The sequence below is a fragment of the Lonchura striata genome, chromosome 20 (genome assembly GCF_050655825.1).
Source record: "Lonchura striata isolate lonStrDom1 chromosome 20, ASM5065582v1, whole genome shotgun sequence".
NCBI classification, from domain to species: Eukaryota; Metazoa; Chordata; class Aves; order Passeriformes; family Estrildidae; genus Lonchura; species Lonchura striata.
In genome coordinates this window covers 1,397,244-1,424,960 of record NC_140722.1, presented here as the reverse complement: position 1 = coordinate 1,424,960, position 27,717 = coordinate 1,397,244, and the positions used below count along the sequence as shown (strand labels likewise).

The 27,717-nt window shown below is 43.5% G+C and overlaps 1 protein-coding gene across 9 annotated transcripts; it reads right to left on the bottom strand.

Moving 5' to 3' along the window:
* Positions 1 to 651: 651 nt before the first annotated feature.
* On the bottom strand, positions 652 to 26,367 carry RBL1 (RB transcriptional corepressor like 1). 9 transcript variants are annotated; one of them, XM_021536627.3, is made up of 22 exons: positions 26,203 to 26,367; positions 25,946 to 26,079; positions 24,794 to 24,994; positions 23,418 to 23,482; positions 23,198 to 23,326; positions 22,932 to 23,092; positions 22,224 to 22,273; positions 20,475 to 20,658; positions 18,856 to 19,022; positions 16,859 to 16,971; positions 16,232 to 16,335; positions 15,550 to 15,687; positions 13,816 to 13,980; positions 13,512 to 13,647; positions 11,293 to 11,559; positions 9,031 to 9,209; positions 7,018 to 7,194; positions 5,582 to 5,653; positions 5,313 to 5,397; positions 3,608 to 3,774; positions 3,025 to 3,189; positions 652 to 2,783 (listed from the first exon to the last, which is right to left on the bottom strand). In XM_021536627.3, the coding sequence occupies exons 1-22, from the start codon at positions 26,332 to 26,334 to the stop codon at positions 2,613 to 2,615; spliced, it is 3,162 nt and encodes a 1,053-aa protein (XP_021392302.3). In that variant the 5' UTR covers positions 26,335 to 26,367; the 3' UTR covers positions 652 to 2,612. The 9 variants fall into 9 exon arrangements, with proteins under 9 accessions (XP_021392302.3, XP_021392303.3, XP_085413984.1 ...); XM_021536628.3 differs by having other exon boundaries at positions 9,031 to 9,155; positions 26,203 to 26,364; XM_085557858.1 differs by having other exon boundaries at positions 3,025 to 3,207; positions 26,203 to 26,361.
* Between the last annotated feature and the right edge of the window lie 1,350 nt (positions 26,368 to 27,717).

The following is a 27,717-nucleotide window of genomic DNA, read 5'->3' as shown; positions in this document are numbered from 1 at the left end:
ATTCCATGATTCTGTGATTCTATGAACAACAGATTAGTCTTTTAGAACAAAAGCTCTGGCAACAAAGAAGTCATTACAGCAAAATCTGCACAAATTGTCCTTTTTTCCTTGTAGAGCAGATGAACGAGAGTTCTTTGAAAAGCTGAGTTCATGCCAGCTTTATGCTTACCTGGAGTGACATGACACCAGCTGGTACAGGTCTGAACCTGTCCAAGGCTGGTTCTTAAACACATCTGGGAGGAAGTCAGCCAGGACCAGCACCTGGAGCTCATGCCTGCAGTGCTCAGAGATTAACTAGGAGCCCACAGCTCAGCTTTGCTGGAGTCACACTGGCCTCTGGTGGGCACATCACCTATCACTGCAGGGTTCTCTGCCTCCTGGTGCTTTTCTGGCGACTTCATGCAATGTATTACTCACCTTCTCCCAAAATCTACACCTGACTGAGCACAAACAGTAAAGAAACCTCTGGAGGAAACTTCAGACAAAACACATGAAATGTCATTAATTCAAACAGAAAAAAATATCCCAAATAAATCTGAGGGAGCATAAAAATGATGAAGGTCTTTGATATTACAGAAAATGCAGATAGAAGGTACTATTTAATGAATTGGTACAGCAAAACACCAGGAAATGCAGCAACACAGGTTAAAATACTTTTTAGTTATTTATTATAAAATACAGATTTACATGTGAAGGCACTTTGAAACCGTTACAAAACTTCCATGTAAGCTATTGTTTTAGCCCAAAATAGTTTTTAGATCACCTAAAAAGGTAAAGAATTTTGAACTTCATCTAGTTGTAGTACATTCATTTTCCTATTGAAAAAAATACTACACATAACAACAGTTGAAAAGGATTTTGGCTCCATCAGTTGTCTACTGTCAGAGAAGGCAGTGACAGTGTGGGGAGCAGAGACATCAGGAGATTTGCACATGATATTGAACTAAAACTATGTCAACTAAACTCTCATCATACAATACCATGGAAAGACTGATGCTGTCATGCCTAACCATAAATTTCCTATCCTATTGCAGAAAGGCTGCAATCCTCCACTTTTTATCTCAAAATCTGAAGACAAACATTAAAACTTGAATAAAATTAAAGGAAATTAAATATCTACATGAAACCTATTCCACTGCATGGTCATTTCCTCATACTGCAGCTCTCCCTGGGCAAGAACCTTTTTTTTAAGTAAAAAAGTTTTAAAAAAATTCAAATATTCAAGTAGTTAATGACTGAAAACCAAGTTTGTAAACTTTCTACTCCTTGCTGAGTAGCGTCCCTGCAGACCTACACTTAGTAATCAATTTATCTTTCATCACTGCTGGCTAAATTCCTTAGCTGAGGCTACTCAAAATCATGGCAGTGTTCTCCTCTAGAACTGTGGATCTCACAGCACATACTAATCCACCCAGCCAATAAAGGGAACAGAGCCCCTCAACTAAGTCCTATGTAATAGTTTTTTCTCTTTTTTTTTTTTTAGTTCAGTTACACAGAAACTGAAAATTACAGTGCTGAGAAGTTTCTCTATGGCTCTAACCTTAAATACAATTATAAAATAAGATCAAACTACTAATTTACAGTAATGAGTAAACCCTGATTTTCTCCATTTTGGTAAAATAGGCCCTACCAAATCCTCAGCATTAAAAACTCAGTCACAAGAATTGGTTGCTGGAATTTATACTTTTCCAGTGAACCCAAGCCTTCTATAATACCTCACACATACATATCTTCTTATGTGATGGGCTTACAGCCGGTGTAGATACTACACATGAGGCTAAAGGTCTTCAGGAAAAAAACAAGAGATTCAATTTATTAAATGAATTTGTGCATTTGAACAGCTTTGAGACGACCAAACCCTGTTGATTTGAGCTGAAACTGTATTTCCTTATGGGTGAGCTGCCATGTGTATGAGCAGCATCTAGGGCAGGCTGCTCTGTGGCTTCCAATGTGGTGCACCACTGGCTCAAGAGAAAGGGAATTCAGGCTCACAGAACTGTAGCTCAGTGCTTTACCAGAGTCCAACTTAAGTCACCACTATTTGTATATTTAGATCATTGCCTTTGTTACTGCAAAAGCTGTCAGATACATGTCACAACATACACTTCAACAGAAGTTCTGACAGTTCAAAACTACTCAGCTCTTCCTGAGGCTAAATAATTAATTCTCCTTCCAGTTACTCCACAGTAAAAAAGAATGCTTAAAATTCCACATTCTTTTCAAATAAGGCACTTTGCAAATTTCTTCTCCAAATACCAAGAGCTTGAGGTAACTTCACTGATTTCACTAATTTCTTTATAACTCTTATTCTAATAATAAAACTGGTATTACAAGCTGAGTTACACTCACAACTCATGATGCTCCAAATGAGGTTTGAGAACATCCAATACGGCTTTCACAGAACACTCTTTCGCTAAAACAGCTAAGTTATAGCACAGTGTGGTCTTTGGGCATGAGATCACTGGCATTTCCTACATAACTCTTACTTTTTGCATCCTGTGGAAGTCAGATGAAAGTTCAGCGTTGAAGGAACTTGACAGTTGTCTATATACAAAACCAAGAAATAAATATTCAGCTCCGTAACTTAGAGATCCCACAGAGAACAGAAGATTTTAGTGATTTGCTCTTTCACTGACAACATCCTGCAGACGTTTTAGTAGAACGTCATCATTTTCCTGGCAGAGTCGCTTTGTGGGGGATTCAGTGTCACTGTCAATTGTTATTGCTCGCTTCTTACTCCTGTGTTCATCTTGTTTTATCATATTGTTGATGTCCTTCAAACTCTGTGATCAAGACAAAAATAATGAGTTACTCTGACTCCATTTCATACTTGCAGTATGTCTGAAATATCAGAGAACAACAGGTTATACTGCACCTCTGAGTGATGGAGTCTACAACCAGAATTCTACCTTTCAGTGCAAAGTGAGAGACTATTCATTATAACACATCAGAACTGCACTAGACCACATCCTAATTAGATGACAACCCTTTCTCAACCACTTTCAGCTTTGTTTTTGTCTCTACCTTGGAAGGGCTGCCATTGAACTTGTAGAGCAGAGCAGTTCGAGGTGTGAGGCAGGTGCCATTCTTGTGAGGTGACACGTACACGGAGTGCTGCTGGGAGATGCGCCGGGGAGACACCGGCTGCTGCCGGATGCTGGGGAACGGCGACAGCGGAGGAGCCTCCATCTGCAAGAGAGGACACGTCTGCACAGCAGCTCAGTCGGAACATCCTGAGAGCAGAAACTTCACACAAGAGAAGATTAATACACTTCCAGGTCTTCTTTAGAATATTTTAACTTGTGGCAGTGAAACAACAGATTAACGACCAAGCAACAGAATTAATCTTCCAGATGCCTTACAAAGACAGTCCACAGGCATTTGAGCAAACAGGTATTGCATTGATGCAAAGAATTTGGAACTGGGTTTGAAAACTGAGCAGCATCTACATTTGTTCTCTTGAAAGGCTGTTAAATCAATTGCTCACACCATTACCTCCAATTATTTGACTTGACCCACACTAGGTGACAAGACAAAGTTATTGACATACATTTAACTGCCAGGAAAAATGATTCTGTGAGTATTAATTCCAAAATACTTTACTTACCACATGATCCTGGTTTGTGATACCGTACTTCAGTGCAAATGACTTCACTCTTCCTACGTAGACTGCGTTGTAAAATTTAATAAGATCTCCTCTCTCTTCTGTTTTTGACTCACTCAAGTTCTCTGCTGCAGATTGTCCCAAGGAACTGCCAGGTTTCACAGATGAGTCTAACAAAAAGAGAGCTTCAGATTTCAAAACTACAGCATTGGCAAACCAGACACCTCCGAGTTGAACTTATGATGTCGAGCTGGCAAAAACTTGTCCATAAATTGACCCATTAAATACAGGAATTCAAGAAATGTGCTTGAGCCAGGAGCAGGGTGTGCTACAGCTGGTTATTAACATAAGGAGGAGCTACCAATTGCTGTGAGCAGGCTTGTGGGTTATGTCTAAAAATGCCAGTATCAACCTTTATTCCAAACTTGGAAATAGCTGTAGCAAGAAACTGTAGCACAACTGACCCCTTCTTCCATGTTTATTTTGAGGAGTGTGGAGAGTGGTACAAAGCCATTACTTTCTCTTAAAACTAAGTTTTAAGCTGTCTGGCAGCTCCCAGCTTTTGGCTTCTCTGAAAGTCTCTTGTGATCAGCTGCAGAAGAAAAACTTGGTGCTCAACTCAGATCTGCAGCAAGGAAGCAATTTGTTCGGGCATATTCTGTTAAGTGGGAAAAGCTGCAGCCACACAGCAAGTGTATTTTTCTTGATGTTTGCTTCCCCCCTAATTAAGCTGAAGTGCTACTGAATACAACTGTCTATGTCTCCTGCCTTCTGCTGCCTGCCAAGTAAAATAGAGCAGCACACAAAGACTCTGGCAATCAGTGCACTGAGACAAACATCCAAAGCTCCAGTTGACACCCATAAGTGACTCCTTTGTCCATCTGCCTTCCTTCTCTCACAACACAAGCACAGCTCCTGTGAACTGGCATTCAAAAGACCTGGAGTTAATATTGTGTAAAGGAGACACGAATCCATAAACTGAAGAAAGTCTAGTAGGAAAAGTCATTGAAGAAGTTTGTAACCATGTATATTTGTCTGACAAAATACCAGAGCCCAGTGTCACTTCAGATACTCCAAGTCATCCAGTAACTGTGGAGGTGTCAGGCAGGATTTAGGTAAGATCAGTACTTTCAATGACCCTGATAGAATCCTCAGCAGGCCTTTAATTTGCACAAAGAACAAACTAAATTCCATGTGTGTCCTGGTTACAGATCTGCTTATGGGTTCATATATGATCTGCTCTGCTTATGGGTTCATACATGGGCTTTTGATCTCTCGCTTTCCTGACACATCACTCAAAACAGGCATAGCACAGTTCTCACACTTTTCTCAAATACTACTCTTATACCTTTTCTTCTCTAACCCAGAGCAAAGAAAGCATTACCTATTTAAAAGAAACCTGAACATAAGAAAATGGTGGTCCTGGGGAGTTAGCATTTTTATTTTCTGAAACAAGTTCTTCCTACTTCAGTCTTCAGAATAGATGATATTAAAAAAAACCCCACCATAATATTCCAGGTACTGTTTATCTTCATTTTTCTTCATTATCAGAGTTGCTATCCAAGAAACACTACAGTATCATTGACATACTAAGAAAATAGTTCCACCCAACTCTAAAACTTGCTCCACTTTTTATTACTTGACAGTTCAGTTCTTTAAAAGCCCCAAGTATGTTATTGAAAAGAGCAGATTCCTTTATTGTACTCACCTTCTGTCATCTCCATATCTGGGTTTGCATTTTTGTCCAATGGAACGTCATCAGAAGTACTTCTCAACAAGACACTCCTATAAACCTACAAGACACCAGGGAAAAACACTCTTGTCAAGGAAAGCAAGGAAGTCAGGAGACTAGATGAAATCCATCTGAACAGGAACAAGTACTACACTGCAGAGAATCTGACTTCTCTTATGAGTACAAAGACTTTCAAAAGCTGCTTCTGAGCTTTACAGAAAGTAAAGGCAATGCTATGGACTTACATGGCTGTTTGCCTGTGGCTGATTTCTGTAACTTTTCATTATGTCCTGAAAAGTTCTTTCCTCTTTGGTTACCTGGAAAAGAAAAGGCTATTGAAGACCAAATGCAAGCATGAAGGCTGGGCTGCTTAGGTCCAGTATGTAGCTTTTTGAGGAGTATTACTATGAATACATAATTTAAAAATGTATCTCTAGTGATGAGAGCAAGAAACAGCAAAGATTTTTCTTGTTCAGGAATTCCTTGTTTCTTAGCTACTAAAGCTTTTTGTTGCTTATGATGCTTAGGCATTACTCCTTTCCAGACTTTTCTTCCAGTGACACTTAAAATTAAAGAAAGGAAATATTATTTAGTCCAAAATGTGTTTTCTGAATTTGGAAACTGCATCCCTAACTTTTCTAAACAGAATACTGAACAAGACATTCGGCAGGTACACACATGCAATTTCACCTTGCTTTTTTTATTCCAAAATAGCTCATTTATTAAAGCACTTTGTTTTTCACCCATACATCTGCAATTTTAAGAGCAGACAAGCAACAGTTTTTGTAGTAGGAGCCAGGAGACAATATATCAATGTCTCTGGCTAAGCTGTCAGGTCTCACACTGCACTGGAGACAGCATTCAATAGTCCACATTATAAAAAACCCAAAACAACTGACAAATTACATGATAAAATACAGAGCACTGACTATTAAATGGCTTTGCTATCAGTATTGACATCAGGTGAGCCTAACCCATGCTGCAGTTAAGAGCACAGGTAGTCACAATTTAAACATTGGTTTCCCTCCACACAGTACTCCTCTTCATTTGCCCTCAAGAAAAGATAATCCAGCCTCTTGAATTTTGTGTCTGAATTAGGCTTGATGGACACTGTAACCATCAGCTCAAATGTCAGTCAAACCAATAGTCCCGTTTCACAATCCAATTCAATGCCACCTTAAATTAAAGCTGGAAAATGAAGTAAGAAATTAACAGGCAACCACCTCAATTCCTCAGGCTGAATCATCAAAAGCAAAAATGATTTTTTGGGAATAGAAGCCACCTTACATAAATTTGCTCCTGCAAATTTATGCACCTGCCTAATTCTGTAATTGTAATGGAATTTTTAGTTCAGATCGACAGATTGCCAAAATGACAAATGGGACAGAAAACAAATACAGGGCAGTAAGACCATACAGTGCTTCATCTGTGTCAACCAGTGCTCACTGTGAACGCACTCAAAAAGAGAAGAAAAACTCTGTCAAGAATTTCCATCAGCAAGCCATTGAGCTAAGATATGCAAAACAAGGAAAAAACATACTGAGACTTCATCCAATTCTTGGAAGTACCTTCCCCTTCCCTCCAGTAATATTACATTAATTAATCAGTCAAACTGTAAATGCTGAACACACCTGATGTTTTGAACATAAAATTCCATTAATTTCTTAAAACTACATGTTACCTTTGCCATGATATAAAAAGCACAGAGGAGGAGCTGATCCAAATGCCTGTCTTTCATAAGATCGGCACAATGAACCAGTGTGAATTCAAAACATGTCCATATCTTCCTGCGCAAGTCATTGGAAACATCCAGTTTTAAGCACAGATCACGCAGGCGCACACTTGCCAGATGATACACCTGGAAGGAAAAGACACACAGTAAAGAGCGAAGCCAAACAAGCTTATCCTGGCCTGCAGAATTAAAAGACATCAAAGCACAGCTATTACAAAGGGCCACAAAGATGATTAGAGGAAAGGAACACCTCTCCCATAACAGATGTGGGAGGGTAGGAGTTGTTCAGCCTGGAGAAGAAAATGCTCCAGAGAGGCCTTAGAGCCTCTTCCACTGCCTAAGGGGGCTCTAGGAGTGCTGGAGAGGGACTTGGAACAAGGGCCTGGAGTGCCAATGGCTTCTCACTGCCAGAGTGAAGTTAGATGGGATATGGGGAGGGAACTCCTCTCTGTGAGGGAGGTGAAGCCCCGGCACAAAGTGCCCAGAGAAGCTGCTGCCGCCTCATTTCTGGAGTGTTCAAGGCCAGACTGGATAGGGTGTAGTCCAGCGGAAAGTGTCCCTGACCATGGCTGGGGGTAGAATGATTTGATCTTTTAGGTCCTTTCCAACCAAAATAATTCTGGAATTTTCAGATTCAAAGACTAAACTGTCCATTCTTCAACTGTTGAATCTCTAACACTTGCAGAAAATCCACCTAAAAATATTATGCCTATAGCTTCTGCACCATATGCCTCACTAACTAATTAGGCACTTTCTTTATGCTGGAAAGACATAAAGGGGTAGTGTCATTTTCACTTGCTCTACTGAACAGGAGCAAGAAAAGAAACTAAGAGAAAATTATCATTGTAAGTACAATGATCACTGTAAATGCAAGATCAAAATTTGAAAACAAACACAAGTCAAGGTTTTAGCTCTTCTTCATAACTAAGAGAAATTATGTTGCCTATGACATGGTTAGTCAAAGAGACAGCTACACTTGAAGCTCTCCCCAGCTGAGAGTACAACTTTTAAAATGCAATGTTCCCGACTGGCAAGTGGCTGATCAATTCTTATTCCTTTCTCAGAGATACCTCCTGTCACAAGCAAAATTAAAGAAACAAAAGTTCAGACAAAGGATGTGACTTACAAGTGTTTCCAGAAATTATTTTTTGTATTAAGATGTAACTTAAAGATTGCTCATGGTAGAACTTCTTAAGTTCTATTGTATCTATACAGATATCCTGAAGGGGGAAAACCTCTGAAAACAACTTACCTAGTAAGAAAGTAACAGCAAAGAAAAATCTAATATTTTTGAGAGAGATTAATTTAGGGATATATTATTTGTAGTCATTTAGACCAAATTACCCTGCTTCCTCCAAAGACCCTTCACAAAATTTACACTGAAAATGAAAGCAACTATAAGTCAGTCATCTGAAGTTTCTTTGAAGGACACCCAGTTCTTAACTTAATCTTGCATTATTTCAAACTCATTCTTTCTAACCTTAAGCTACTGTGTTATTCATCATGTAATTTATCACTGTTTTCTGAGCCCCCAGCCCAGCAAGATCAGCACTGCTGGGAGGACTTAAAAGTGGCAAAGGAGCATCTCCAGATGCTGGAGCCACAGCAGTGCAGCTCTGAATGAGCAAGACACAGGAAAACATCTCATGTCAGATCTGTCTAACCCTTGCTAATGTGGAGGCAACCAAAATAGCCAAGACAGGCAAAATCTGAAGTAAAGTATGCCTTTGATATTTATTTATAGAAGCTCCCAATTAAAAAGAAATCTCATGTGTGGAAAGGAGAAAACTGGACTCTCTGCAACACTCAACATCTTTTTCCTTCTTCTTCAAGGTATATAAGAACTGCATGTGCCAAGCTTAAGGCATATGAAGACTGAAGGTATGGGAGCTGCACAGACAGGCAGGCTCCAGCAAGGCCACGAGAACAAGTACAGCACCCCTTCTGAGTAAGGACACTCACCTTCCTGTAGAACAGTGCCAAGGAGCCCGTTCTCTTTGGTTTGCTGGCCGCTGGCAGCTGCACTTCTTGTGCTTGATTCCCAGGAGGGTGGCAGGGAGCCTGAGCATCCAGTTTACATGGCTGGCCTAAATTAATTGAAATGGGGATCAAGGTGATTCTACCCATGTCATTTGCAATACCTGGAGAGGATACACATACCCAGAAATAAACTGGTTGCTCTCCTTATGATGCAGAGTCAAACAGCAAACCAAACTAATTTATGAACATTTGATACTGAAGACATCTCATCCTCTGTACTACAGTCTAAAAAGACTCTGACTCTCAGAGTTTTCAGAAATAGTAAAAATTACATTTCTGGTAAGGTTTAAAGGGAGAATCTGAATATGAATGATCTTTTCTAAAGGTTGTCTTAAAGTACGAAGTTTTCAAGCAATCACAATTTCTGTACTTGGTTTTCCACTCTATTAGGGGAAGGTGGAATTATTTTTTTTTATTATTCTTATTCTGCAAAACTGGCAGCATATCCTATACAGTCCTCATTAGTTTCCTAAGTAATCAAATTATCTTGCTGAAAATCTCCTTAAACATGAGCAGCGCAGAATTTTTATTTTAATCTTTAACTATAGACCCGATTTTTAAATTAAGAAATGGCTATAAACTGATTGCTCATGTATAATTTTCAGAAATATTCAAGTATCACCCAACTTCCACAAAACAGAAGTCTCACCGTATTTTGCTAAAGTTAGCACGTAACTCTTATTGAGAAGTTCCAGAGCCTTTTGAGATTTTAACAGACAAATTGCAGTAAATCATTAATGGAACTGAAAACCAAAATACTGCTTAATGTGTGACGTATAACTGGAAGAAGCACAAACATGATCTTTTCTTCAAGAGGAGAAATCTTCAGTGTGTTTGCCAGGGATGTCTCCAAGGATGTAATGTCTATATAAACTTAACCTTTTTTGTTGCTGTTGGAGCTTAGGATTGCTCCTTTTGTTTTCTTTCTCTCAGAGAATTTTCTCCCATAAATTTCTAAGAGACAAAACCAACAGACCGGTACTAAAGAGAGACAAAAGAAGTTGCCACAGCTCAAGGTAAGGGTTTGGCTGGCTACTATCTTTACCTGGAGCTTTTTCTCTTTGGAAGGGAAAAGATACCTCGAAATTTTGGCCAGGTAGTGAGAGGCTGGGCTGAGCTCCTCGCCTTCCCCTGCTGTTGGGTTCAGAGGAGGATGGTCCAAGTGCTGTTTACTGGGGGGAGTTCACTGCTGCTGCAAGAGCCCAGCCCTGTCCTGCTTCTGTGCCATGAGTGAGCGACTGCTCATGAGAGCAGCCCCTGAACTGGGACTTCATTGGCACCCTGCCTCATTGGAAAGGGCCGCTGCCATCTCTTCGCGTGCCTCAGGGGAAAACACCAGGATCCCGACCCCCAGCCCCTGCCAGAGGATGCCTTTTCTTCCCGGCTGTGTGAGGCAGCTGCTGCAGACACGACCCCCACCTGCTCCTGCCGTTCTTTTGCCACTGCTCTGAATTTCTGCTACGCTACAGTCCCGCACCCCTGCCTGCTGGGACGCCCCGCACCTCTGGAGTTTCTGCTACATCTCATTTATTACTCTGAGATCTGCTCGCCTCGGCTGTTCCAGCTGCTTCCGAGGTTCCCGCTGCAGCTGGAGGAGCAGCGGGAGCGGCTGTCCCTGAGGGCTCCAAAGGAAGCCCCTTCTCCATCCCTTCCGCCAGCCTGCCGCCATTGCCGTGCGCAGAGAGGCGGCCGAGCTGCGCCACAGCGCCCCCTGCAGCCGCGGGGGAATCATCGCCCCGCCCTGCCCGGCCGGCAGCCAGCGGCGCCCCTGCTGGCTGTGCCCGGAACTGCGCTGCAGGGGAAGGGGCTGAGCCGGGAGAAGGCTGGCGCCGGGTCTCTGCCTCTGCTCGCTGTCGCTGCCGGGCTTGGTGTTTGTTTGCCTGGCTATCACACACACGCTAGGAACGAACTGCTATTCCTTTGCCCGTATCTTTGCCTGAAAGCCCTGTGATTTCAAAGTTACAATAATTAGGAGGGAAGGGGGTCATGTTCTCCATTCCAAGGGAGGTTCCTGCCTTCCTTGGCAGATGCCTGTCCTTCAAACCAGGACAGCTGTTGTTGAGAAATTAACTGTTTTTTCAGAAAGAAAAAGCAACACACTTTCAAAATGCATGGTTGGCCTAAGCATAACTTAAGACTAAAGAAAACATCCTAGTAGAGAAGAAAAACAGCAGGAATTCCTACCATGAAGTGGAATAGTGACCTTCTGTCCTGCTTTTCCTGGTCCTGTAGTGGTTGTCATGGTCAGCACTGTCTGGGCAGGAGACACTGACATGTTTTCAGCACCAATGCTTGATGTCGGAGCAATTGTCAGCTTAGTTCCTTTTGTTAAGATTTTTTCCATACGGATTTCTTTGGGGCTGTCATCACCAAAGAGCCTTCTCTTAGCACCTCCAGCTGTAGGAGAACTGTAGCGCTCATGAACGGAGATTGGAGACAATGGCTGCATGTCTGGCATGTCAAGGAAGAAAAAATAAACCCAACAAAACCTTAACAACAGCAGCTTAATGGAAATACTTCTGCAGAGAATGGGAAAGGATATCTTCCAACTACACCAGCAGAGATCACTTACAGCTCAGGCCTGCTCTCAGAGTTCACCGTTCTGAGGTGATAAGAACAAGATCTGTAGTCTGACTGACTCATTTTGCAGTCACCCCAGACAGCGCAGTTCTGCCATCAGGTATCACATGGAAGCTGAGCTGCCACTCAGATCCACAGATACTGAGGAACACACAGGATCACAGGTACTTATTCCAGTCAGCCTAGCAATTAGGAATATTTGCAAGCGTTTCTCCTGTGAAGACATTTCTCTACAGGAACCCTGACCACACTCCTTGGACGTGCTATCTTCCCTATGTTCTCACTTTCAAACTCTCTCTAAACTGCTCCTAGTCAGGTGACTCTGCCCCCACATAGCCCCAGTTCCTCTCAGGCTTTTCCGCTGCTTTCAAACATTTACTCCAGTAATAAGCCTGAAGTACACAGCACTAATGTACCAGGCTTCTGTTCACAGGGTTTTTGCACTTCTGCTGCAGTCTGTGACAATAACAGTGACAAGAATTTCCTATTTTCCATGAATCAAATTATCTGGATAACTGGCCAAGATTGATTGGAGACTGCGGGGATTGAGAGACACGGACCATGCTATGCAAGCAAAGCCCATTTACTACATTAGTCACCAGTATTTATAGTTCTCTAAGTTCTGTACAAAATTTTACACTCAGACCCCTTTGCCCCTGTTCCTGTAGCAACACAGTCTTTTCACTTATCAGGTCCCTGTTACATTCCTTTGCACCAGCAATGCCCTTGTTACATCTTCTCTCCTCAGAGCAGTCAGAGTCCAGACATGGTATCTTCGCTTTTGATTTTGCCTTCTCTCTCCCACGGCTTCCCCTATACCAGAGCCAGAAGATTGGAAGTGCTACCCAGCTCAGCTTCTGTAGCTGTCTGATCTTCCACAGGAAGCCTTACTTATAACTCTGCCAAGATGATTCTCTTGGTACCAAAGACAAATAAACATTTCCTATCCCCACCATCCTCCCAACTGAATTTAGGAGAAGCCTCCAGTACCAGATTCTCAAATATGAAGCTGTGTCTTGCACAACCTTCCTCCCCATATATAAAACACCATCTCCAATCTGGCTCCTCTTCCATCAGTGAACCTTAACACAGAAACTGTTTGTACATCTCCTTCCTGAAGAGTATTTAAAAAAACACCAAACAGCCTTGTTTGTTGCCAGACAAACACCGAAGGAGACAACATTACACAACCCACCAGTCCATGGAGCATGTGCAAGAACCTATGGACCACTGTCTGCAATACAACAAAAGCAGCAATTCCTAACTAGAGAAGCATGCAAAGGAAACAACAGTGCTGGCACTGCTTCTGCACCCTCACTGTCAGGAAACAGTTCTGTGTGAGATCCAGGAAACTGCACAGAGCAGCTTCAGAGAACAGAACACTGTAGGCAAAGCATTATCCTCCAGCCCTGCACAAAAACAGTTCTGTAGGAAGTGGGAGTAAGTGTAGCTCTGTCACTGTATCTAAAAAAGTGTCACCTAAACTCCAGTCAAACTCACTGACCATAAACTAATAGGAAGCAAAAAAAACCTGGAAATTTTTGAACATGAATGGACAGTGATTAGATGACAGCTCACCTCAGAGTAAGGTCACCCTGGCATTAAGCCAGCAGCAAAATCTGCTCCAGTCCAGAATGGAAGCACTGTCTGCTGCCAATGAGTCACAGAACTGGTTTGATGGGGCGCATTTAGACCTTCTCTTGATCAAATAAACTTCACAATTCTGAACTCAATCCAGATTCAAGGTTGCTTTTTGCAATTACAAAGTGTAAACCCCTCCCCAAATTCACACATTCAAATAATATCAGAAGCCTTGAACTTACCTCGTCTTAAACTCCCACCAAGATCTGTTCGAACCTCTTTCACTCGAGGATGAATTATGGGAGATAATGGCATCATGGGCAAGTGCCCAAACCCACTTCCTCCATTGCTGGCCTCAAAATTACTGGGAAATATTACCTGAGAAATAAAAAATGTCAGTATAAGATAAGAAATTAATTTCCCTTCTTTGTGACAATCTACAGAAGATTTTCTGCAGTAATAATATCATTTGAACAGTTTTCTGTGTAAAACAACAAGTGAGAAAAAGAACATGAATTTCCTAGTAACAGGAATGAGATCACATACTTCTTCACAGGTTGGGACTTTGTTTTCTGAGGCCTCAAGTGCATTCCAGAGTGCTGAGTGCCGAGTCCAGGCCAGATTCTCCAGGATCTGTTCCTCAATGCTATTGAGGTGCTTCACCATGTCTCTGGAAAGTCCTTCCTCAGACCGAATCAGCACTTCAATAACCTGATGGCAGTGACACACACACACACACAGAGCAATGTCACATTGCTCATGTTTAACACCATCTAACTGCTGTTTATTTCAGGCTCCTGTTTAAAACGTCAACACAGAATTGCTCCAGTCTCCTCACATCTTCATCTTCCCCAACCCTCTTATGATCCCTTTTTGTTTAACCCCCTTTCCCAAAGCAACCTGGGGGCTGGAAGATGACAGCAGATATGCCATCAGCGCAGAACAATCCACTCCATGGGTTTTTAGGGCCCTCTCTCACCCCTGCTAATTGTGCACAAGTGAAAGCACTGGGCACACGCAGCACTGACCTGGGACATGTGATCAGGTACAGCTGCTCAGCAGGGGATGTGACAGCCCCAGCATTTCGGCTCTTGTAAACAAGCAGCCCGTAACACGAGGAGCTGAAAACCACTGCTTTAAAGTTTCATTTAAGAAGCACTCAGAACCCTTAACATGGATGAACGGGGGTTGAACAGAGCTGACTGCAGTATCATATTCCAGCACAAGATCCACCCTGTGTTACTCCTGTCAGAGGAGCATTCAGCCTGTTTTGCTAAAGCTCTAGAGATGGAAATGCCATAAAAGTTCCCTGGAAGACCTATTGATATGTTTGGTTATTCCTGCTACAGAAGCTACACCCAGAGAACAAAGTTACAAATGTCACAAATCTCTCTTGTGTGAGACCTTTGCAATGACAATTTTTGTCCAAACAAGAGTGCTGCAAGAATATACACTGAATAGCTGAGAAAATTCAAATCATAAATCTGTTCCACAAAGCTGGATGAGCACCAGTTTGGATGGAGCCTACCATCAGCCACAGCAATATTGACAGATTTGTTACAGCTCCAGTACTGCCCTACAGCTGAGGAGTAAAGGAAAAAGGAAGGACAGATAATGAACCAACTTCCTCAAAGGCTTCCATATTTTGGTTGCTGTCATCTAAACAGAACTACTTGATTTATTCAGAACTAACCCCAGTTAGGTTATCTGGTAGGTATCCAGCAAAAACTGCAGGGGTATGGATAGGTGATAAAAGGATGGAAATAAACAAAAATCAAGTTACACTGGAAGTGGGGAAAATGTGGTTAAATGAAGAGCAAAACCAGAGAAAACCCTGGAAAAGATATTCTATGTTTTGTTACATAAAGGAAAAGCCCCCAAACTTAGCAAAGCAAGCCTGTGATAAGTAGTAGCAGCCAAAAGCTACATTTCAGATCTGAAGCTATTTTAGAACTACATTGTAGTCAATACATATAAATATCAACAAAATATATGCTTGAAGGCTTTAGCCCAGTAAAAGTTGATCTGCAGTATGTTACAGATCAGTGCACTTTACAAAATGGGGTTTTTACTTTATAATTCAGCTTCAGCTCTGGCATTACACCTTCCAAATAATACACTTCAGGACAGTCAGAATTTAGAACAGGCCTAATGCACAGTTAATATCAGTCCTTGTCTTACCTGACTCCCTAGGGAGGAAGAGCATCATCCTCTATGACTCTCAGTCCAGTAACATAACATTTTTAATACAGATGCTGTCCTAAGCCAGTGTTTATTTACCTTATAGAAATAGAATGGCCTGAGGTCAAGAACTTCAATGATCCAGGGGAAGGTGCGAGGGGAGCTGTAAGCGAAGAGCACAATCTCCAAACAGCAGGCGAGGAGGGAGCGGTGAAAGAGATCCTGTTCCAGGAGAGCCTGGAGGGAGCACACAATGGCACTAGCCTCAGACTTGGGAAACAGAAGTTGGAATTTTGTGGCACTAACACTACACAGCTTATTGTTGGAAAGAAGCTGGCTTCTTCTCCCATCCACAACCTCCATTGTGCAGGGAAGCTGGGGAGAACAGAAGTAGAGTAACAACACCAAAACTATCACATTTTGCATGCTATGGACAAATGAACTGGCCTCCTTGCTGTGCAACATAAAGCAGAGCAAACGTAGTGCTGTCTAACATGAAGTATTAGTACTGTTCATTGGGTAAAAAAGATAATAAAAGTTATCTGTCCATAAAGTTGTAATTCTTGAAGGCAACACAAATTCAAATGTTTAGTTATGATAGTTATACTGGTTTAAATAGTAGAAGAAATATACATTTTGGCAGCTCCCATACATTTCCCCCTTTTAGTATTAACAACATACATAGAGTGCTTTACAGTGCTTTGTTCTGGAACCGCCTGAAGATAAGCTCCAAGAAACAGTTTCAAAAAGTGTTCTAATCTTTCACTGGTTCTTTACTTACAGTCAAATCCTTCCCTTGCAGTCTCCGTGTTTCTTGCACCATTATAGTCTCCAAGATTTTATAGTACAAAATCTCTGCCAGTTTTAATCTGTTTACAGCAAAATCTGAAATTTAAAATCAACAGAGATTAAGTCCAATGCCACTGGCACAAACAGGGTTAAAACTAAACTAAGCAGCACCTGTTCTCATCCAAAACAATAGTTTATGTGAGTACATACATATTTTGCAAACAGAAAAAAACGTTCAGAAACCCACTAGTCTCAGGTACAGCATGAAAATCCGTAAGTATTTGAAAGGATTATTTATTATAATATTTCTTGTGATGTAATTTTGCAATAATAATTTTCCTATTTGCTTTCAATTTCCTTTAAATTATAAAGCTAAAAAGAATGCAAGTTTCTACTTATTAAGAGTTGCTTTTCCATGATTTCTTGGTTATCCCAGTTTGAACTAAAGCCTTGGGTTTACTTTGCCATAAACTTATTTTTTACAGTGTACTGCTTAACAGCAGCAGTTTTCTGCTTGGGTGTATCCTGGGATAAAACAAACTCCACTATATGAAATACAGAAAACAGTATAGGTATGTGTTCTGTTTGCCCTGGTTTAGCATTTTGAAACACCCCATACCTATGTGAGATCCTGGCTGCTCATCTGTTGACTGAGTGTAGCTGCAACAGAAGGTCTCACCAATTTCCTTTACTCTGCTCATGATGCTTTCCAAGGGACTGCGGGCACAAGACCTGAAGCCAAAAGCAAAGAAAGCCTTGTTTATATAAATTAATATCCAGTTTAAAAATAAACATCAAGAAACAACAACAACCATAAAACCAAAATAAAAGGATAAGCCAATTACACCAAGCATTCCTCATCAGCACGAACCTTTATTACACAGAGAGAGGAAAACATATTGGGTCCTCTCTTCCTAACAGGGCCAGGGCTGATATGCAGATCTTGGAACAAATGCAGGAGAAAGCAAGAACCACAGCAGCACAGTGAGGAGAAAGATGAACCTGCCAGGAGTAAGGATACTACAACAAGCAACCAACCAACCAAAGGCACCCACGACACCACACAGGCCAGGCTCAGTTTGAGGCAGCACAGAAAAGCTTAGAGGGAAGAGGCAGCAGCATCTTCCCATTTCCTACCAAGACTGGGAGAACTGATGAACTCCACATTGTCACTGCCATAAAAAATAGCCATAGTATCTCTGGCTGGAGGTGCTCTTTCTGAATGCTTCTGAATTTTCCAGCAACTCTGTTTTAGAGGACAGTGGCCCGTGGCTGGTGTCAAATTAAGACACTAAATTACTCTGAAAAGCCAGAACTAAAATCAGCTATGGTTTTTTCTTTGAACAAAGCCTTCTAATTAACTTCAAAGCTTTTCCATGTAATTTTAATTTGAAAGAGAAAATACTGAAAAGCTGTGTAATATTCTACTGTGTAGAATATTACACAGTTCCAACTATAGTTTCTCCATTTCTTCCACAGACACTGTATATATACCCGAGTGCTTGCTGAACTCACATCCAGGATCAGCAAAGTACTCACCACAGCTCTCGCCACAGGCTTACGTTAATTCTTGTTCCCATTTTAATATTTACCTCTCACTTGACAGTCTGGTTTAATATTTGGAACAAACACATGTCTTATCAGAGATTACAGACACATTAATGTCTTAATTGTACAGTATAAATAGTATCAGTCCTTATATAAAGACAATCATAGAAACATTCAAAACAAATACATCCCACATAGCACAGTTGTAAACTTTTAGGAACTAGCGCTAGCAAAACTTTCAAATATACATAACTCCACAGATAAGAACAGTAAGTAATATTTTTACCTGTTTATGATGGTTACTTTAAAAGAAACATTGCTTCTGGACTTCAAATATTAAGTACTAATACTAAATGTCTATTTTGATTCAAAAAATACATCTGGAGACACCATAACACAGCAGGACCTTAACTTGGAAAGATATTAGGCAAACATCCAGCATCTTTACAGGTATTTACTATTCAATTACTGCTTTTTATGAGCTATGCTCAGGGAAGAAGGCAGTAATCTGAAGTGTGCTCAGAGAACAACCACCAGAACATCCTGAGTGGGTGCTGCTGCTATTCCAGGTCAGCACTGACAGTGACCACGGTCACTGCAAGGCTCATCCTCGTGCCATGGGGCAAGACCAACACACCCTACAGTAGTGTGAAGGAAAAATGAACAACCTGTAGGCTGCTCTTAGTTTTATCTTCCCAGCCTGAGGGTGAAGACTGTAGCTTGTTCACCTGAACAAGCCCTTCTCCAAAACCTCTGCCAACATGGTTACCACATTGATAAGTACTTGTTTAAAATGTAAACAAACAAAAAATGCATTTGGCTTTCAATCAGACAGACAAATCAGCACCAGCAAAAGCTGAAGCTCCATTAACACAATGGTGGTGACAAGTCAGATGGGGGGGTGGGTGTGTGTGTGTGTGTTCAGCCATCCTTCTCCAGATAAAATCATCATGCAAAGAAGATCCTTCAACAAGACATAATACAGAAACACAGACCAAAATATTCTGCCCCAAAAGCCGAAAGATGAGTTTCTGTGTCAATGAAAGCAGCTGAAGTGGACATACTCACTCAAAAATAGCTGTAAGTTGTTCACTTGGTGCATTTTTCAACCCAGCCACGATGCTCTGCAAACGGCTCACGCTCTGTGTGGCTGAAGCCACAGGAGTGATAGCAGTTTCCTTTTCTCGCAGGTATCTTCTCCCAGTCAGTGGAGTTGAAGGTGCAAACGACCTTTTCTGTCAAAGAAAAATAATAAATAGAAATCGGCCAACAAAACTGCTTTAATTACCTTCCAAATGAGCATATCCTGCAAAATTCCTTCAAAGATTAAAATTATACCCCTAGTACAACCACGTGAAGGCTTCACTTGTGAACTCAGAAGTGACTAAAAATGAGCCAAAGTTTCCCCAGGACTCTATAAATATAAAATATAACAAATCTTCAAGCAGCCAAAAATTAACTCAAAGGGATCTTACAACTAAAACACAGTAAAACAAGACCTGAAATCTTAAAAGCTGTAAATTTTTAGGCTCATTTGAACATTGGAAATACAGTGCAAGGAAGAGAAGCACATGCTTCCATTCTCAGTCCCTGACTGCATTAGCCAGGTGACACAAGGAGTGGGTGGCAGAGCTGCCCAGGAGAGGCTCACAGGAGAACATTCCTTGGGAAATGGGCCTCCCTTCACCCTCCATCCAAAGGATGAAGTGGCACTGAGTAGATGGAGCTGTGTGGACTGCACTTACCTATTTGTATCCTGCTCTCTGGAAGTAATACAGTCATATTTTTGGATTTAATTATCTGAACTGACAACATTCTGAAGGTACAAGGCAAATAGTGAGAAAAAGTGAAGCCTGCAGTCATTGTGCATAAACATTATTATACAACAGAAACAGAAGCTCAGAATTAATAAAACCCATTCCAAACTCCCGTCTTTAATTTGCCTGAATATGGAATACACTTATATTTGGGAGAAAAAGCTAAGACATATGATTCATTTACACTTGCACCAGCATCTTAGAATAAGAATTTTTTATTTTTATAATTGAAATGAAAATCAAATAGCATATGGTTCTTACACGCAGCCAATACTATTTTCCCCCTTATCCAAGATTAAAAAGTAATCAAGCAACTGTTTTCCTGCATGTCAACTTCATTAAATACATTTTACATTTTTAACCACAGTGAAACATTAACTCTGTTTATAAGCTACATTTTGTAATGAAGAGAGACTTTGCTGAGGCGTATGCATGAATCTTACATTCCATAGAAGAGCAGGAAAGTTGACTTTTCCTTTCCTAAGACAGGAAACAGTGGGAAAATTAATTCAGTGTCAAGATTTTGTGGTATGATTATGGGGTATAAATGAAGCTTGATCAAAACTAAGACCTACATGTGTAGGAATTAATTACTTAGGGAATCAATTACTTATTGATTTTTCTGGCACAAAACCAAACTATACACATGAAAGTGTACACATTCTGTTTAAGGAATAGTTCTTTTAAAAATTCCACAGGAAAAAAGATACCATTTTTTCTCCTTATAGCAAGACAGCACTGAAGCTTGTGTTCACCATCTTCCTCTCAGGAAGAAGAAATTTCAAGTCACCTCAATGATTCAAAGAGTGTATAAGGGCAAGAAAACTTGAAGGAGATCTTCAAGTGAGTTTGCCATGCTAAATGAATCACCTTTTCAAAATGCTGCTGCAGATGACACTCCATGTGAGTTCTTGCTGCTGTTTTCTCTCCTGGCACATCTGCAGGGAATTTTCGAGTGCCAATTTCTTCTTCAGCATCAGCTCCCAGGAAAACTCTCTCATCAAAGTCACCCACAGTCAGAACATACTCTTCATACTCTTTATTCAGTGCTTTGCTGAAAGAGAAGCCCAGGTTTGATACCAAAGGTTTAACTGTTGAAGAAACAAAGAAGGTGCCCCAGGAGTGCAGGTACAGCCCCAAACCAACACAGGGCCAGAGTTTCATGCTCTGGACAGCAGTGCTGCTCCCAACCTCCCTGAGCAACCTGACCCCGTCATCCCTGCCTGCCCTTGGACCCAAAACCTCTCCAGGATCACTGCAGGAATCACTCTTCTACCAGCATAAACCAATCTGGAAGTGCTCAACTGGTCAGAGGTTAAATCTGTGCACCAGGGAGAACTGCACCAAACTCACTCTGCTGCATTTCTGGGTTTGCCACTCTGTAGCCCATAATTTTCCCAATGGTGCAGAGGAGGGGAAAGTGTGGAGTTGTCTACCAGGGTTTTTTTTGTAAAACCACCACTGACTTGTGATATCAAACAAATCCTTCAGCAAACCCAGATGGAAATCCCACCAAGGTTGCAAGGCTTGCAAACATATACTTGGGAAGTAGAAAGAAACTTCGCAATGAAAATCAGAAATGGCTTGAATCAATAATCCTGCCTGCAGTTGGGTCAGGAATGCAGTTCCAGCATGTATAATAATGCAATACAACAATGTATTCACAACACAAGAAACTCTGTGATCCCACAGGAAACCTGACTGTATCACAGGTTCAGCTGCCCCATGTCTTTTAGGAAAATGTAAAGGTCTATGTAAAGTTGGAGAAAAAAAACCCCAGAGATGCTTACAAGAGTCTTTGAGATGTCAGACTACTTGCAAAAGAACAGGGACTACTGTATCATTCCATATAACAATGTTACTAAAGGAATACTAGTAATTCTTAAAGTATAAATACTAGGAGAAATTCAATGTTCAAAGAAATAAGTTTATATCTAAATTGAGATGTTTTCTACGTTGTTAAAACAATTGAGTCTGTGCTCAAAATTCCCAAAGCAAACCAACAAGTCAAAAGCTCACAAACAAAAGGCAGAAACAAATTAATAGGTATTTTTACAAAAGGCAAAAAAAAATGACAAGGATTTTTTATAGTTTGCATTAAGTAGCTTTCAGGAGTGAATTCATAGTTTCTGAAACAACTACACTTCCGTCCCACAGAAATTGTTCACGTCCTTTTTGTGGTTTTGCAATTGTTGCTTTGTTTCCTTTTGAATCCATCTGCTGTATGCACTGATTTATACACTCAATTAGAGATAGAGAAATAAATTTAGAGATTTCCCTACTTGGGAATAATATGTGTGTAGAAACGTATCTGTAACCTTCAGAGCCAAAGTTTTAGTTTGCATTATATTATTCAAAGATTACAGTTGCCAGAGAATCAGTGCAAGCGCCAAAAAAACAGATATCAAGAAAAAAATCTCTGCAGCTTGAACCCCTGACATTGGCTACACCTCTGATCCAGACAGTGTTTCAGCCAGAGAGCAGCTTTGGTGGTCAAATAATCAAATCCCATTACACATGGCAAGACAAAGGAACAGGAAAGCAGAGATTCAGTACACAAAGGCAGGTGCTTTAGACATGAACCAAGCCCTATCAACAAGAACAAAAGCTGTAACTTACCTATTCTCTGTAAAGTTGCAAAGATCCAAGAGACAATCTCCTTTTAAGATCTAAGAATAAAAAGCAGAAGTATCTTAGATAATAAAATCAAAACAGTTTCAAGTGTGAGAACATGATGGTTTTAGTCAAAAGGAAAATGAGATTTAGGTGTATAACTGGACTCTTTTTTTTTTTTACCTAGACCAAAGGGCTACAGTGCCATTACCAAGACAGAGCCCAACTGGATCCAAGCTCCAGACAAATTCACTGCTCAGAGCCAGCCCTGCAATGCGACATCTGCTCACTGCTGGCTTAGGGACTGACTTGATGAGCAACTACAAAGAAGCTTCCACAGAGCTTGGAAAACATTTCCAGGATCAGAACTAGACAGGACAATTTATACGTGTGCAACCTCAACCCCTCCTTCTAAAGCATTTTGCTCAACTTCTGTTTCAGCTTTTTTTGCCTGAAGAAAACACCATCCTTTATGATTCAGTTTCACACTGCCAAGAAAGGAAAGATTCTTCAGTGACATAAAAAGCTGAAACAGATGAGACATTACAGCACACAGCATTAAAAGTATGAGGCAATTCTGCTCCTGCTAAAATGCAAAGAAAACCTGAGCCAGCCCAAGTTCCTTTGCTCTCCCCTGTGGAACCTGCATGGCTTAAATGATCTTGAGACCACCACGGAGCATCACCAAGTGCTCATAAAACTCGCAAGATGTACCTTCCTATCAAACAGCTTTGCAATGTATGGTTTGAAGTAGTGCTCCTTTATGCCTTTCGCTTCCACAAGGAGCCCGTCATGCAGCTCGCAGAGCATGGCAATGATGCAGGGAGGATCCTCGGAGGCTTTGATCTCCAGAGTGTGGAATTCCACTGGTAAGCCTGGGAACCAGGAGGAAGGGGGAAGACAACCAACCTTCAACTTCATTTCAAATGAGCCAAGAGAACAAAGCACAGTTGATTGTAAATAATCTATCCCCACCCTACCTTTAAATGACGGATTTAGCAAATCTCTTCTGTTTGGACACAGAAGGGCATTGGCAAAAATCAGGTCCAAGCAGCACAGAAGTAAATGATACGAATTTACTAAATCATCTCCAATCATACGGAAATTACCTTTAAGAGACAGTACATCATGTCAAGCAACACAACAGAAGGTCACAGCTGGGAACGTGTACAAACCATGCAGGCAAAGCAAGCAGCTTACCCTTAGTGTAGACAAAGAGAGTCCAGCAGAAGTTGAAGAGATCTTTGACGCTGCACGGCACCCGTCTGTCAACAAGAGAAATAGGGGGAGAAGTTACTCTTCAGTTCCAGGAAGCCAAACCTTGTTCTACAGTTCAAATTTCATTCCATTTCCCTGCTTAAAACAACAGCTGGAGCTGCTGTCACAATTCCACACTAAGGCATAGTCTAAGCTACATGTCCCAAGTTCAGTTCTCACTGCCTGACAATGCCTGACCTTGCTCCACAGAGTGTCCTGCACACACCCACAACTTCTTAACCCTGTTCCCAAGCCAAAGGCTGCTTCTGGCTTCTGACCCTGCCACACTATTCTGCTGGTGTTGTACCTCCCACAGAACCCTCCTATGGGTGGGGAGGTGACAAAGGCTATATATATTTTCCAGTGATGGCTTTTCCATTAGCCATTCCTTTGGAACAGGCAATTGTAGCTTGTACTACAACTCAGCTGCTGACTCCTGTTTGGAGCAGAACTATCCAAGCCCATGGAGCTGGAAGACCAAGGAAGACATGACTCAACCCACAGAGCAGCCAAAGCTGTGGTGGCACCAACCAACACTGCTCTGAGAAAGGAACACCAACAAAGCAGCCAACAGAGCACCTCCCCCTGCACTCTGCCTGTGGATGTGGAGCTACACTGGAGCACTGCACCAGAACAATGATCCCCCCTCACATCCAGAGAACCCACATGAACTGATAAAAACACCTTGCAGATCCACAGCTTGGCTCCCTCATCACGAAGGTTATAATCTCACTACAAAGCTGTCCCAGCCAGATATTCTTGCAGGGAGTATGGACAAGCTCCTTTCCGTAAGGCAGACATTCCATGTGTGCATTGAAGATGACACCACATGTTCCCAAATTTCTCAAAGAAATGAGCACATCAGCTGTAATTTCCCCCCATTTGGTGTTTCCACTCATCTGGCAACCACGGCAAACACCTGGCAGCATGGAGGTCACAGGATGTGACAGCCCTCGAGCAGATGGATCGTGGTGTCACACCAACCTCCTGCCAGCACTGTGCCAAGACAGAACACTGCTGTGCTACTTCAGCTATTGCTGCTAAATGTTTGAAGTGTTGATCTCACTGCACCTTGGAGCTAACCTACCTCAGGGTACCTCTCCCCACCACACCCTGACACTCTCACTGTGGGACAGCTCCTGTGTTACAGCAGCTGCATATGCAGCTGACCTGAGCTGCACCCACCGGGCTCAGGGGTGGTTCTGCACTGGCTGCATTTCAGAGTCAAAGAGACCCCATCACTCTGGAAATTAATTTTCGTAAACTTATATTGGGTATAACTCTTTCCAGGGAAAAATCACATCAAATCTAAAAAATACCTCTGCTTCCTGCTTCGATGTGGTTTGGAACTTTCTTCATAAGGGTTTTGAAATATATCAAAAAATATTGGTTCAAACTTTTTGAAAATCACAGTTGACACTTCAAAATTTCTCTCCAGCCTCTCAACTCGCTCTCGGAATTCCTGGGGCAGGTTTGACATGTCCATCCACTTCTTCATTTTGCTAAAAAACTGAATTAAACTTAAAAGAAAGAAGAAAAGTCTGTTTTCAGCTTTAACTAACTTCCATTCTAAAATTTTAAAAAGTCAAAGTGCAACATATTTGCTCCTTTAAAGACTGACATAATTACTATGTAGGTTTACAATTTATTTTGATAAGACTTCCAAACTGCGTGTTATCAGCTTTTTGCCTTTTATCACTCTGGGGTTTCTCCTTGACCTTCTTTAACGCACGGGAACGTTAACTCGATGTGGAGGCTGTCAGCGTGGCTGTGTGGAGCAGGGCAGTGGTGAACAGCAAAATGCAGGCACAGCTCTGTGAGTGTTGAGGCAGAGGTAGGACAGGGAACAGAACAAGCCAAGAGTCAATGCCCGTCAAAGTTACCTGCACAAAAACCTGACAGCTGGGGATGTAAATAACTGACAACTCCTCCAGCAGCTCAGCAGAGAGCGGGGTCTTTAAATGGAATGAGCAACATTCCGGGCTCCATGTGCCCAGTTCAGAACGCCAGTGACAGGGCAGCTACTGCTGGGGCCGTGCGGAAGGTGAGTTCTGTGATCACCTGTGCTGTGTTCCCAGAAAAACCAGCGTCTGCCAGCACTCCATCGAGATTTGGCCTGAATCCTGAGTCAGGCACACGTTGTACCGGGATGGCACGCGCCTAAATGTTTGTGGTAAAATTAACTACGGAGAGAAACAACTGGCGTGTGTAGAACGGCTGCTGGTCCGACATAGGTGGTTTCCTAAAGGCTTGAAGTTGGAAATTACGCATTTCAATCTAATTTCCATCTGTAACAAAAGTGGACTTACTGCTTTAACCTCGCCGTGGCTGGCAGCGCTGGGAGCGCAGGAGAGGCTCCCGGACTAGCGGCTCTGGCAGGGCAGGGCAGGGCAGGGCAGGGCAGGGCAGGGCACTCCCGGCGCCGAGTGCTCGGCCCCAGCCGGGCCCGGCCCGGCAGGCGGGGCGCTCACCTGAGGCGTGCGGAGCGCAGGATGCGGGTCAGGGAGACGCCGTTCCCCTCCATCGGGCTGCTCCCCACCGTGGGCACGCGGCTCCGCCGGCAGGCGACGTACAGCGCGCAGGCCAACCAGTGCAGCGCTTCGCCCTGCGGGCACGGGCGCCGCGGTCACCGGGGCAGCGCCGCGGTCACCGGGGCAGCGCCGCGCCCCTCAGGCTCGGCCGGAGCGGGACCGCGTCCGCCCGGCCGGCCCCACCCGGCCCCGCTCACCTCCAGGCTGTAGGTGCCCCGCAGCGCCGTGAAGTCGCGCAGCGCCTCGGCCGCGCTCGCCGCGTCCAGGTTGAGCTCCCGGCAGAGCCGCTCCACGGCAGCGCCGGGATCGGCGGCCGCCGGGCGGGACATGGCGGCGGAGCGCGCGCCAAAACCGCCGGAAGGGCGGGGCCGCTTCCGCCGCGGGGGCGGGGCCGCGGGCACGGGCGGGGGCGGCGGTCGCGGCCGGCCGGGGTCACCCGGTGTCTGTCACCCGGTGTCTGTCGCCCGGTGTCTGTCACCCGGTGTCTGTCACCCGGTGTCTGTTACCCGGTGTCACCCGGTGTCTGTCGCCCGGTGTCTGTCACCCGGTGTCTGTTACCCGGTGTCACCCGGTGTCTGTCGCCCGGTGTCTGTCGCCCGGTGTCACCCGGTGTCTGTTACCCGGTGTCTGTCGCCCGGTGTCACCGTCTGCAGGCGGACGCTCGGTGCTGGCGGGTGCTCGCGGCCCGTTCCCGCGCAGGGCTCCGGGAGGCCGCGGCAGGAGCGGCTTTTCCTCGGGCCCCAGCGCCCTGGCACACGCGTGGCTGCGGCATCTTCTCGGCGGCCTCCGCGCCCCGCAGCGCCGGGGAGCCGCCCCACGCGTGTGCCGCGGCCGCGCTCCCCGGCACCCGTGGCGCGGCCCCGGCCCGATCCCGGTCGCAGCGGGCGCTCAGAGCGTTTCCAGGTCCCTGTTCCACTGGAACCGGCGCCGACGGACGGAGCCCCCTTGGGAGCGCTCGTGTCTATCGGAAGCCGTGGCCATGGAGACACCGCCCGCCCTCGTGGGCAGGAAAGCGGCTCCCGCACCTCTGGAAGGGGCTCTGGAAGAGCCACGCAGCGTCCGCAGCGCTGGTTCGATAGGGAACAGGGCTCTGAACCCGCCTGTCACTGGAGGATGCCTGAACCACCTCCCTTCTGCTGGGAAGGCGTGGGACGGAGAACACGCGGAGCACGCCCGGAGCGGGTGCGGCGGATCCCCCGCCCCGGTACCTGCGGCGATGCGAGGATGCTCAGAGGATGTTCAGGATCCGGCCCCGCCGCACCCGCTCACTCGGCAGCCCCTGCCCTGCCCCGACCTCCGACCCCACTCAGAGATCCTGGGGTTGGTTCTTGAAAATGCTCTTCTGCAAAATGCAGGGATCAGTTCGTGGGATCCGCGGGCTGGTGAGGCTGGTTCCTCACAGAGAATCTAATCAGTTTTGTGCTTTCCAAAACATAAAAACCAGCCTTAATCCAACATTCCATAAAACCCAGCCTTAATCCAACATACAAATCTATCTGGAAAATACTGGCCATAAGAGCATGGAAAACTGCCTGTCATAAGCAGACAGGAAATCTGTTTCATTTGTGGTATTGAGACTTTGGGTCCCACAGGTTTGTTTATTCCTTCTGGACCAGAGATGTGTCTTCCTCTAGGTGAGCCAAGCTCTGGTTTTTGTGCATCTTTTCCTCTATCAGAAATCTCTGTCCTTTTCTGAAGGGGAAAAAAGACAC

Coding starts and splice junctions, on each gene's coding strand:
- RBL1 (XM_085557858.1), bottom strand. CDS start 26,334: ATGTCCCGCCCGGCGGCCGCCGATCCCGGCGCTGCCGTGGAGCGGCTC. Junction 13,648..13,815: donor AAGTCCCAACCTGTGAAGAA/GTATGTGATCTC, acceptor TTTATTTCTCAG/GTAATATTTCCCAGTAATTT. Junction 11,560..13,511: donor TGGTGGGAGTTTAAGACGAG/GTAAGTTCAAGG, acceptor TTGACATGCCAG/ACATGCAGCCATTGTCTCCA.